Raw genomic sequence first — 13,133 nt, forward strand, 5'->3', positions numbered from 1 at the left:
TAAATTCTGCTGTGAAGTTAGCACACACACACACACACACACACACACACACACACAGTTGCACCTTACTGTTCTCTGTGTTATTTAGGCCCTAAATATCTATCAAGTTTTAAAAAAGGCAAATGAGAATGTGAAATGCCAGTGGTGCCCTGTTCCCAGAGCTGATTGGCATTAAATGTGGGCGTGCAGTGTTTGTTCGCTGTTTGTTGTTACATTAGTTGTGACACACATCAAATCAGCTGTAAGCAGCTGTCTGTCAGGAAGCAACACGCACCCTGATCCCACCTACCGAATTATATTCTAAGTAGAATATGTATCACACTTCCACCTCATAGTTTATCTGTTTGAAATGAGGGATACTATTCTGGAAGTTGGAACGCCGTTCTTTTCCTCTTTTTTCTTTTAGGGCATTTTCAAGCCTATACTTTGTTTGCTCTGATCCGAATCAGTACATGAGTTGGTAAACTTAATGCGTTTTTAACCTGGCTAGGTTTCTTTTCAAACGGGAAAAAATGAAAGTGAATGCAAATGCGTCACTAAAAAACGCATGGGAACATTCACTGCTCTCATTGAATAGGATTTTGTATTTAAATGATTATTAGTTCATTTGTCCCAGTATTGTTAGTTTTTCTTTGTCGAATATAAATTGGATAACATTTGGTCATGTTTTAGTTTTTTGAAGGTTACTTTTGATTTAGTTTTCATCTTGTTTTTGTCGTGGAACAAAGTGTTCTTGCTGTGCAGGCTCTTATTATGTAGCAAAAGGTTGTTGTCATAGCAGACCATGTACTATGATCATGTGTTTTGAGAAAGGCGTGGGCAATATAAGAATACATTTTCCCCCCCTGCTCCTTTTGTGGGCATGGAATGTGTCAATATTTTTGAAAGATTACAGAGTATATTTTGTTGGAAGTGTACACTGAAATAAACTGCAATAAACTGATTAACAAATCAAGGCAGGGTTTTTCTTTCTCTCCTCACTCACTCTGCTCTTACCTGGTCCCAGTCTATATTGCGGAAAAATGTGTGTGCCTTGATATCTGTGAAGCCCGTCTGGACCTGGCAACCCAGCCGCTCCTTAGGATCCTGTTGGGACCAAGACAGCTGGTCAGGAACGTAAACAGGAGCATCTGTATTTCATGCAATGTGAGATTATTATTCATAATTCAGCATCTATATGTCGACAATGCAGGCATACAGTCAGGCTCACTCTACTGTATGTGGACACAAATAAGGTCCAGGGGGACTGTATATAGGATAGCATTTCACATTATTTATACAGTTATACAGTGTTGAGAGAATGGAGCAATGTGGACAGTTAGTAATAATGCTGGCCACACATGTTTTGGTCATGCCCTGCATGTGTATGTGTACATATCCCCCTCTAACTGCTTAATCATTAATTAATAATATAACTTGGACTGTGCTCTTTTTATCACAATTATGGTGATGACTTACAGAGGTAATGTGCATGTGAAAGGCTGTGTGAATGAACAGAAGCAGCCGCATGCATCGAGCTACGCAAAAGCCCAGTTCAGACCAAAGATTCGCGATGAGACAAGTTGAGAAACTTGCAACTTCTTGCGACGCGTCGGTCTGCAGCGTTCTAAAATCTGCCAGTTCACACCAATGCGACGAGACGGTGTATCATCTCCATAACAACGCCTCTTTGTACTTCCGTTCTAACTTCCGACTTTTAGGCTTTTTTGTAGCTGGATATATCATTTGTTTCGTCTAAATATGAATGTGAATAATGTTAGTGATAGCGAGTTGCTTGCTACAGTTGCATTTCTAGAGATGAATCGGCGAAAACATGTTTTTATTTCCCTGATTCATTGCTTTGTTCTAACGCCGCTGGGCACGCCCTCTCTTCAGTCAGTTAGTTTATTTTCGTCATTAAACGTTCCTTGAAACGTCGTTGAAACTCTCCCTGCTACCTCTTCGTCTCTTCTGCTGTGTTTGGGTCCAAACCTGCAACTCCTGAAAACCGTGACATATACCAAACAAATAGCAATTGAACTTCTTGTACCTTGACCCAGTCTGCATATATTATGACCACAGTAGGTGAGAAGAAGGCACTCTGTGCACCACAGACCGTGTGGCTGAAACATGCAATCAATTCATTTACAGTACATTCAATATTCTGCCCGCGCCCTAATGGAAATGAAGGTATCATTAAAGTTTCACCTTATTGTAAAGCAGAAACAAATGATACTTCCCGGGCAGTCTGAGCCAAATGAAGAGGCTGTCCCTGGCTGTCCAAAACACAGCCCAAATTCTTGGCCATGATTTCACACATGGGGATTTGACTGAGCAGCAGCATTGTACACACACAGAGATGGAGAGGGCTGACTGGGGAGTGGACTGCTCTCACCTTGTTTAGAAAGCCTTTGAGCACGCTGGCAGCTTTCACTGACAGGGACCTTGGGATGCGAATGGGCTTCTCAAGAATAACTGTTGGCCAAAAGAGAAGGAGAGAGAGAGAGAGAGAGAGAGAGAGAGAGAGAGAGAGAGAGAGAGAGAGAGAGAGAGAGAATGACAATCGTGAGTAGGGAGGAGGATGATTCACAGTCCAACCTGCCTGTGGGTGAACACCTCTGCTGAGTGGGAGTCAAAAGAATGGAGGAGATGCAGAGGACACGGTTCTGTTCTTTCTCTCACTTTTGATGGTCTGCACACAGCCTTGAGACTCCCACAGCTCAACAATGTCATACTAACGAGAACAAAGAAACCCTCTGAAAAATAAGTGTATTCCCTCAAAATCTAAATAGAAGGATGTAGCACTGCCTCACACATAGTGCTCCACGCTGAGGTGGCCAGAGTCTTTATTTTCCCCCTCCAATCACAGCTCAAGGTTGTGTGATCAGTGTGTGTTCTCATCGGGATTGGGCATGGTGAAATTGGTAAAACTGTAAATCACCATTGAATCAAAATAAAATTCTCCTCTTATCTGTGAAATAAGCATGTGACCTGTTCAACTCCACCCCTCCAAGAATCGGAATCGAGAATCAATAAGAACCGGATCAATCTATTGGACTCCCCCCTCTAGACTGTTTAGAATTGGTATGAAATACACAGGACGGCCAATTACTTCATGTCCTGGTCCTGTGATAAGGTCCAGGAATTTTGGACCGCGATACATGATAACCTATGTTGGATTGCAGGGTTCCATTCAGCCCAAGATTATTTGTTCTGGGAGATGGGTCAATCCTAAACTAGGTCCAGACTAGTTTGATGATAGCCAGACAGATTATTTTAAGAGGATGGAAGAATGAAGGGGTGCTGTCAATCCAGAAGTGGGCTTGTGAGATGGCTATGTGGCGGTGTTTGTATGTCATATAACGGTTTGCCAGATTGGATGTCTATCTAGACTAGAAAATGGGGAAATCAGAAATCAGAGCTTTCTGGAGGCTTGTACGAAGCTTTGTGCTGGGGAGAGACGTGTATGATGGGATAATGGTGTTGTCAGTTATACATATGTTTATCTGGTTTATGTTCATGTTGCGAATTGTATGTTTTGTATGTAGTTAAAAAAAAAAATTTAAATTGTTAATCACAAAAAAAAGAACCGGAATCGAAAGGAAGAACCGGAATTGGAAACAGAATTGTTAACATCAAAACGATGCCCAACCCTAGATCTCATACAGACGTGATTACTCCCCATCAAAATCTAATGTTTCAGAATACAATAAGTGGATGAAACACATCATAATAGACATGTAGTTGTAAAAATGTAGATGAGGTATGCTCTCTATAAACATCATTTGTGATTCACTGCTGAATTGACTAAGAAAATAGGATTTGCCAGTTCAGCTAGTAAATAACTCTTATTATTATGACTCATATTTTTCACAGGTCAAGGTTTTTTCTATTGTTGATTTGTTTAATTGTTTCACAGTTTTTTTTAGGTTCAATAAATGCAACATCTTTCCAAAAGTATATGAGTAATCGTGCTGAATAATCGTGACTTCAATAATGACCAAAATAATTGTGATTAAGATTTTGTTGACATAATCAAGCAGCCTTAGTTTGAAAGCTCTGGAGAAAGCTAGTACATGGACTAGTTATCCTTGTTATACCATTAAGATGTTTTTTTTTTCGGTCATATTCATTTTTTCTAGAATTACCTTTCATTTTTAATATATTTCAGTGATTAAAATTGTATGTTTTTATGTAAATACCACCTTGCGGCTGGTTCCCCCACAGAATCAAATGTTGGCCAGCTGTCTGTCTGTCTGTCTGTCTGTCTGTCTGTCTAAAGCTCTGGGGTTGGTGGAGCGCTGATACCCAAAGCAGGGCCTGGCACAGGGTCTAGCTAGGCGGCATATGGCCGGGTGGCTCCTATAGTGAAAGGGTTGGTTTCCGTTGGCAGGAATTCATCTAGGAACCTGCTGCTCTACCAGTAAGACCGCCAGGAGGATGGTACTGGTGGCAGATGCTAGCCGCGCTGCCACGCTATGCTCCTGACGGTCACAGCAGAGACATAACGCGTCACACGAGGCGCACGTAGTATGGAGGAATTTCTGATATAGAGGACTGTGTGGGAGGCTGTGTGAGAGAGGGAGGGAGGTGGAGGTAAAGGGGTGGGCTATGTTAAGGTACCATATGGCTCGAGGAACACAAATGCAAATAGGACAGATATTATAGAGGCTCCTCGGCTCTACCCTGAGGGTGTGATCACACCCACAGTTTGTTTCCTTTTGGTCCAAACCATGAAGTTGACTTTATTGCAATTTTGAATTTATGTTTTGTAGCTTGGCACTGCAACATTACTTACTCATAAGAAAGCCCCTTCTGGTTTTTTAACTAGCCACCCCACTAAGTTGAAGATTTTAAATTTGTGACTGTACTTTGCTAATTACCATAACGTTGGAGCCATTGCATGAAAGCCTTGAAGGTAATGCGTGACAGTCCATTGCAAAGCCGTCTGCATGTGAGGTTGAAATTATGGTTTTCCAAAGATACACATAAATATCTCGGGAGGCAGCTTTGAAACACACACAAAACGACAAAAAAGAAAAAAGATTATACTCAAAATCTGTACAAGTATAAAAGAAACATCCCTCTAATGCCACCAAATGACCCTCGTTCATGTTTGCTTACATCCAGCCTGGAGAAGTACAGCATGTTCCAAAAGGCATGTGTGCTTGCACTAATTTGATTGGCCAGCCCAGTGCATTGCTGGATGATGACACCGTCTAGTTTCAACAACCAGAGCCTTTTGCTTTTTTTCACACTGTTTTCATGTCTGGACATGGCCTGATTAGGAAAATCAATTCAAAGTTTATTTCCAGAAATTTGAAATCAGTATTTAATTTCACATATTCTGTGTGTGTTGGGAGTATAGTTAAAAAATCCTTTTTACATTAAGAACTTATTAAAGCATAGATATTGAAGCATACACTGAGATTAGCTTTTTTCTGGCTCCAGTAAGTTACAATGATAGTCGCAAACAGAGAAGACGATTGAAGCTTCGACACACTCCTCTTTAGAAACATATAGGTGATGTCAGGCATGCTACATCAATCTATGCTTCACAAAAAGGGTAGCAGCATATTACTGAAACCCAAATGTAAGCATTAGTCCGGACTGTCCTTTTCCCTCGACTCATTTTGTTATGTGAGGCTTTCCAAATAAATGTACAAGTAAATGCTGGCCATCAGATTTCCACATCTGTCTCCTTAAAATCATAATTATGAAACAATGTTCCAACCAGGGGTTAAAGTGGGCCGGAACTGTCTGAGCTAGACAGAGAATATTCGGTTAAAACAGATTGATGATGCGTTTTGCCCTCATTGTTCTCCGTGATGTTAGCTGAAAGTGAAGTAAGCCCGGTGTGTTTTATGTAGAGTGACTGCATCCGACTAAGTTTAAAAAAAACTAGCCTTTTAAATGCTACATTTGTCAGCATCTGGTGAAATGGTAACTTAGGAGGCAATTAGGCTTTGTGTGCTCGGATTAATTTTCACATGCAGTTAACACACCAGTCATAATTTTGTTTTAATAAAAACGCCCCCCTGACAATTACTCCTGGTGTTCTTCACCACTGTTTTGGAAGAAGACAAGAGAACCCCCCCTCCCCCTGGTTCCAACAACAGAAAACATGCTTATATAACTGTATGTGTTCTAACTTCCTGACTGACAGCTAACTAAGGCTACATTTACATTGCTACATTTTGGTTTTTAAGTGGAGTTTTGAGCCAAAAGCGCTCTCCGGCATCGGTGTTGGTGCTGCCAAAGGTCTCCGTTTGCGGCCGTTGAGACTGCAACCCAAACCCGGAGATTCCAAACCAAAACGGGGGCAGAAGTGTTTTCAAATTTCTCAGGTTTAGGGGCTCTGAAGCGCCAGAGCAGTGTCAATGTGAGGTGTAAATGTAGCAAAAGATATTTGTTTTCAACCCAAAACGTAGCAATGCAAATGTAGCCTGACTAACGCTGAACTGTTCCACACATGCACCCTAAATCTCATCTGTAATAGAGGCCAGGATGTACTGCCAGATTCTCCACAGTTCATGAGGGGTGGGGGAGCATGCATCACCGCATGTGCATGCAGCAGTACATCGTTACATAAATTCTCAAATATTAACCCATTTCTCACTCACACACACATACTGTAACAGCACTTTTGGGTTGTAAGATCCACGTACAGTAGATAAAAAGTGAATTGTTACAGTCTTGTTATCCTTTAAGACATTAATAAAACCAGCTTGTTTTTTTTAGCCCGATTACCATGCATTTCTGAGCTCATCCAATCAATGGTGTAGTCTAACGTATTGTAGTGGGTATACTGTACTGTGTATATATATATATATATATATATATATAGGACCAGAATCTGCCTTTTGGGGGGGAGGCATATCATAGTGGGAGGTCTGGGTGTCCTCCAGGGAAGTTTTGAGCATCAACGACTTAATTTCCTGTATTCAGATAAACTTTTATGCACCAATTTACGGTGGAAATACATTTTTTTAGCCTATGTGAAGAAGAAAAACACAGATGACAATTCAAAATATATCAAAAATATAATGGAAAGTATGTTGTTGCGTGTCATTGGGCATTTTTAAGTGGGTATATGGAAATCCTGGAGCTTTCTTAGCGGGTATACTGGTAATACCTGTGTATCACGTAGACTACACCACTGGATCCAATGGGGTTTAAAGAGTTTAGTCAGCCTGAGGGTGGATTTTACTCAACATATAGAGGACCATATAACCTGTCAACTGAATTTGAAACACAAATCACTAAAATAATTTGATTTCCAAGGTGGAAATAAACACAGAGGAAGGACTTTTTTTCTTTTTTTATAACAAAACAGTATGAATGTATGTTCTTGATATTTCCCTTGGCCTCATCCGGCTACGTAAATAAAACAATATGTTTACTCAAATGCCAAGCGATGTCACAGACTAAAACACAAATAAGAGTGGACTGAGAGACTAGAGCAAACTAAAACAAATTCACATTTGAGAGATATAAAGTTAGCCCTGTTTCTGAGATCCCTCCATTTTAATGAAGCAAACCAGAACCATGTAAGCCTGGATTTACACAGACATGAATCCTTTTTCAGCCCAGAGCTGATTGTTATTCCATTACATGGAATCTGTTTTTCCTCTCACAATATCAGTTATGCGTCACAAAGGGTTAAATTAACATGTCTTTGTTTAAATGGCATCAAACAGCCTGCCATGTGCTCTCAATGTTCATATTTGATTTCCCACAATTCCTCTATCCTAATCCCTTAAACCATAGAGGATGTAGTTAGAAGCTGGGACAAATATAGTTCACTATGTATGGAGGATAAAAAGCACTTTTTAAAGTGAAAATGTCCTTTTGTAAAAATATGTATTTAGTTATCATACCTAACCTGTTATTATACCTTATTTACTCAGGCCTCAACTTCAATTTGGTTTAAAATTACAGGGGTTCAGTGATATGGAATGCTTTGCCATCAGAGTTTTCCAAAGCTAACACTTGGACAATTTAGGAAAGCTGTTAAAGGTTTGTTTTTGTCTGTGCAATGTTATCCCTATGGAATGTCTTTGTAAACAACCCATGTAACTCCTAATATTATTTTACCTTTTGTATTTGTGCTCTCTTGATTTGATATTGTGTGTAATTTTTTCTTTTCTTTTCAGTATTTTAGTTTCTTTCGGTTTTAATTGGATGATCTATTGGAGAGTGCCCAGATTTAGCTCCTCTGAGGGTTTTTTTGCATCTCTCCATCACACCTTCCATCGATTATGTGCATTTTAATCTGTAGTATTTGTATGTATGTTAACCAATAAAAAAGAAATTTAAAAAGCCCTGAGAACTGCAGTAAAACAACATTTACAATTCAAATTCTACAATGATTCTCCAGCTTTTCTTGCGGTTGGTCGGCCCAGAACGAAATATCTCGACAAATATTGGATGGATTGCCAATTCATTTTGTACAGACATTCATGTTCCCCAGAGAACACCAGCAGCAGGTTTACGTGTTTTGGTTCAGAGTTAAATGTCCCCACAACATTTGTTCTACGTGTCCCGTTCGGATGAATGAAACTGAAATGACCAAAAACCTGAAAAACTAATGGCTTTCCCGTCAGCCTCGGCTGTACTTGTAATTGCTAATTAGCAAATGTTAGCATGCTAACATAAAATTAGATGGTGAACACACGGTAAACATTGTACTTGCTAAACATCACCATGTTAACATTTCCATTGTTAGCATGTGAGCTCTATGTTGTTAGCATTTAGCCCAGTGTACAGCCTCACCGGGCCACGAGCATGGCTGGCAAGGATAGAAAAGCCCGTCAGTCCATTTGTCTGTCCAACACTGGTTCAGAGCAAGGTTGCCATGGATACCCTCTAATATTCCCTCCAGCACCAGTTCACCTTCAGGCCAACATTTTCTTTGACTGACACTTTCGTATTTTGTGAACTAACGACCAGATTTCCATGCACTCTCGGGTAATTAAAACTTTTCATTTCCATCGAGCAGATGCCACCAAAATGTTAAATGGACATTTATGCTACCCCACAGATGAACCCTTTTAATATGGGCACTTGTTTCAGACCCACCCATTATTTGAGAATATATGATAGCTTTTAGAAAAGTATATTTTGTTGGTGTTGGAAGCTACATAACTTAAAAACAAAAACAAAAAAACTATTAGTACAAATTGTGTTGGTAAACCACATCTGTAAATAAAAACTAAAAAGTGTTCTAGGCTAGCAAAGGGTTTTAAAATGACAACTGCTCTATCCCAGTTCAAAGCCCTTCTCCCTGTACAGTGGTGCCATGAAAACTCCTCTTGTAGAGTGAGATCTTACAGGCATAAACCCTATGTGATGTTAAATTCCTCTGCCTCACCTTGAAAAAGGTACTCCTCTGTGTTCATGTCAGGATTGTCGGTGATAATGTCAAACGGTGACCGCCCAGCCATCATCTCAAACATCAGCACGCCCAGAGCCCACCAGTCCACACTGAAGCCTGCGAGGGCACATAACGATGAGACATGTGATATAAGACAGATATATGTGTGGAATGAAAAGACTCAAAGACTCAAATTCCTCCCATTGCATCAGTGCATCAGTATGAATCACAAACTAAGGCTGGTTTGGTCACTAGTGGAAAACGGTCTCTGTGTACATAATGTCCCACTTAAGCCCAGTTTAGACCAAAGATTTGCGACAAGACGAGGTAAAACTTGTAGCTACTTGTAAAGCCTGCCAGTTTACACCAATGCAACTTGACGAGACAGTGTATCATCTCCATAGCAACGGTGCTCTGTACCTACGTTCTGGCTTTTCAGGCTTCATTGTAGCTGGATCTTAAAAATATGAATGAGGACGGTGAGAGTGAGATACCTGCTACAGTAGGATTTCTAGCAGTGATGAAACGGCGAAAAACGTTTTATTTCTCTGATGTCACTGCTTTGTTCTACTGCCACTCCCTCACTTCAGTCACTCTCTAGCTCACGCGACCATATTTTGTGCTCACGGGCGCTCTTTGAGCCTCCGTCCAAAACTCTGCCATATCGACCAGTTGAGTTGTAACTCACTACAAGCTGGTTTCTCTATTAGAGCTGAAGATCTTCGGGTTCGGGCAGGTTCGGTCTTAATTTATATCATTTTTCACGGGCTTGGGCTTGCGCTCCAGGTTGCGTGGTAAATGAGCGGTCAGGTGATACGTTTCCATTAGCGCGACAATGGATGCTGAGGAGGCTGGCCTCTGGAGGACTTAGTTTATTTCTTTGTTCCAACTTCCAAGTGGCCTATAGCCTACGTTAGTCATGAATAAATGATGTTAAAAATGTATAAATGACTCATTCTTGACAAATTTGAATAATGTAGGACTGTAAACGGGTTCGGGTTTTTAAAAAGCTGTCAATCAAAATGTACTCGGGCTCGGGCCAAATTCTGTCGGGCTCTGGCCTTGTCGGGCCGAACTTTTAAGGCTCGATTACAGCTCTATTCTCTATTGGCTGTTGAAACCTTGTGTGCCTTTCGTTCTAAAATCAGCCTCTGGAGACTTGACCAGCTGAGACGCAGGCGACACCATCAGCCGGCTTGAGTCGAGCTGAGACGGTGCGGTTAAGACAGCAGCAATTTTTCCTTGCAACGTTCTAAAACGATTTTGTCTCATTTAAGGCTTTTCCTACCATTATAAGGCTTGGGTGCAGCACCCAAATCGTTTTAGGGACCACCTAAGCCTAATTAATGTAAAATCGAATTAATGTAAAATCAAAGCATCAAAACTAACTTGATGACTTTTCTCAGATCTAATGATTGTAGTGGGCCCCCTAGTTTTGTTACTTATTTATTCAATGTTTCCCACATATAGACTGATGTGTGGCGGCGCGCCTCACTATCAACACCGGCTGCCGCGCATTGTGTTTCGTTATTAACGCTATTTAAAACACGTTCTTCTGCATTTCCTTTCCTTGCTCTCCTCCGTCTCTCTGTCACTTGTGTCTCGCTCACACACACACACACACACACACACACACACACACACACACACACACACACACAGCTCCTCTCACCGTGTGGTGTTTGGTGTTTTGAGCCCCCAACGTCGCCTTCCAGGCAGTGCGGCAATGGTTATGTCAAAGACGTTATGTTAGTGTTAAGGTGAGGGTTAGCTGCCTATAAGGCAACGTTGGAGGCTTAAAACACCATCGAGCCCACCGTGCACACAGCGTCTGTCTCCGTAAAGGAGAGAAGACGGCTGGTGAAATTCACTAGTTCACGAAAGGTTGGTATCTATCTCGTGAACACCTTTAGGCCTACACACATTCACAATCACCGACCCGACTCTTAGCAAACAAGCGATTGTGCCTGCTTTAGGAAGTTAACTAGTCGCAAGTTTGCGGTAAAATGCAGTTGGGTTTTTCGAGGTCAAAACACTATATGTAGCAGCTGTGAATCAAATAAATGTATAATAAATAATGTTATGTCATTTTTTACACCCATACACATATATGGTAATAATAATGGTCTAAATTATGTAAAATTATGTAAAAATGGCTTCTTTTATATTGAAAAACATAACATTTTCTTGAGGGAGGACTCCTAACCCCCCACTAAATAAGTGCACCTAAGTCTTCCACAAGTCTTTGGTCTGAACTGGGCTTTAGGCTACACAGGTTTCCTGGTGCAGATGTGGTTGTGTGGGGGATGATTTTAGTCCATCCTTCATTGCCTTTCCATTCAAATGTAAAGATTCACCATCAGCAGCTTAGAAACCAAAATCTTATTTGTTGGGACGAGCGTTTGGACATGAACTGATCCAACCCAGTGTGTCTCCGGCACTCACCGTAGTCCTCTCCTCGGAGGATCTCAGGTGCAATGTAGTTGGGTGTTCCACAGAAGGTACTCGTGGTGTCACCTGGTCTGATCCCCTCCTGTGGGAGGTGGAGAAAGAAGAAGTGGTTGCAGTGATAAAAGATAATAGCCTAGAAATCTAGACGCACCCTAGCGGCAGCAAATTTATTTTGCAGCCAGGGTGGTCTAGGCACTCTCCGTTGGCTTGCGAGCTGGAAAAACCAAACTTTGGTCAGGCCAATCACATCGTGTATAGAGTCGGTTGGCGGTCTTATGGCTGCTGCTGCTGTTGGGAACAGCGGTCTTCTGGAAGACTTGGAGTTAAGCTTTTCTTTGAGAAAAGAACAAAGAACGGCACTGAAGTCATTCTTAAAAAAGGAAGATGTGTTCGGAGTTTTGCCGACCGGATACGGCAAAAGTTTAACCTATCAACTAGCTTCACTACTTTCTTCGTTGCTCTGCCTGGTTGTAGAGCTATCCTATTGGGTGCAGAGGGAATTTGAAAGACAACTGTTTATCCCGCCCCTCGGATTGAGCTCGTCAATGGTGAGTTCCCAGACCCAACATCTGGATGTGGGTCTGGCTTGTCAGGCTAAAAAGATAAGGGATATGATGGATGAATAAACAAAGACAGGGGCCCTGTTAGTCCTTCCAGTCAATACAGTTCTGCTGCATTATTGATAACCCTACGCCAGCCGTCCACAAAATCGACTGGAATAAATCGATGTGTGTCTTGCCTTGCACATGCCGTAGTCTGTGAGCTTGATGTGTCCCTCGTGATCCAGGAGAACGTTGTCCAGCTTCAGATCTCGGTAGATGATGCCCTTTTCATGCAGGAAGTTCAGAGCGATACAGATTTCAGCAGCATAAAATCTGTGGAGAAGAGAGAAATGCAGAGAATGATGTGTCTGTCTGACCTGTCTTCTAGTGCCACCGTCAGGCCAAAAATGTCCCTCTTGTACACAAGAAAACACAAACATCTATAGACCTTTGCAGTTGCACATGTTGTGTTGGTCTCATATAACCATCCCACTCACAATGGTCATTAATTAAGCCACAGAGATAAACAACTGAACTGTAAAATCTGTTTTAAAATCCACAAGTTAATATTTTTATTTTCCAATTTACTGCTATTCTCAAGTTGTGCTCTGACTGTGGTTAGAAGAAAAAAGGGGGCTTTGCACTCTTTTACAGCTTTCATGTTTGAAGAAAGCCAATGCACAGCATTTATTTAATGGAGACCTGTCTGAATGCCAAAAAAAAACTTTACTTTAACAGATGAAAAGGCCAGCAATTTCACAGATTCCATGTCTGGAAAGGGCTTA

At 41.3% G+C, this 13,133-nt stretch overlaps 1 protein-coding gene across 1 annotated transcript in view; it reads right to left on the bottom strand.

Moving 5' to 3' along the window:
• Nucleotides 1–13,133, bottom strand: part of prkcz (protein kinase C, zeta) — a 68,160-nt gene that overhangs the window by 18,672 nt on the left and 36,355 nt on the right. Inside the window, exons 9-13 of the mRNA XM_078254207.1 lie at nt 12,546–12,681; nt 11,801–11,888; nt 9,353–9,472; nt 2,375–2,454; nt 997–1,086 (exon numbers count right to left, since the gene is read on the bottom strand). Coding sequence (XP_078110333.1) covers nt 997–1,086; nt 2,375–2,454; nt 9,353–9,472; nt 11,801–11,888; nt 12,546–12,681 — 514 coding nt within the window. The remainder of the gene's footprint in view (nt 1–996; nt 1,087–2,374; nt 2,455–9,352; nt 9,473–11,800; nt 11,889–12,545; nt 12,682–13,133) is intronic.

This window comes from Sander vitreus, chromosome 7 (assembly GCF_031162955.1).
Source record: "Sander vitreus isolate 19-12246 chromosome 7, sanVit1, whole genome shotgun sequence".
In the NCBI taxonomy this organism is placed as follows: Eukaryota; Metazoa; Chordata; class Actinopteri; order Perciformes; family Percidae; genus Sander; species Sander vitreus.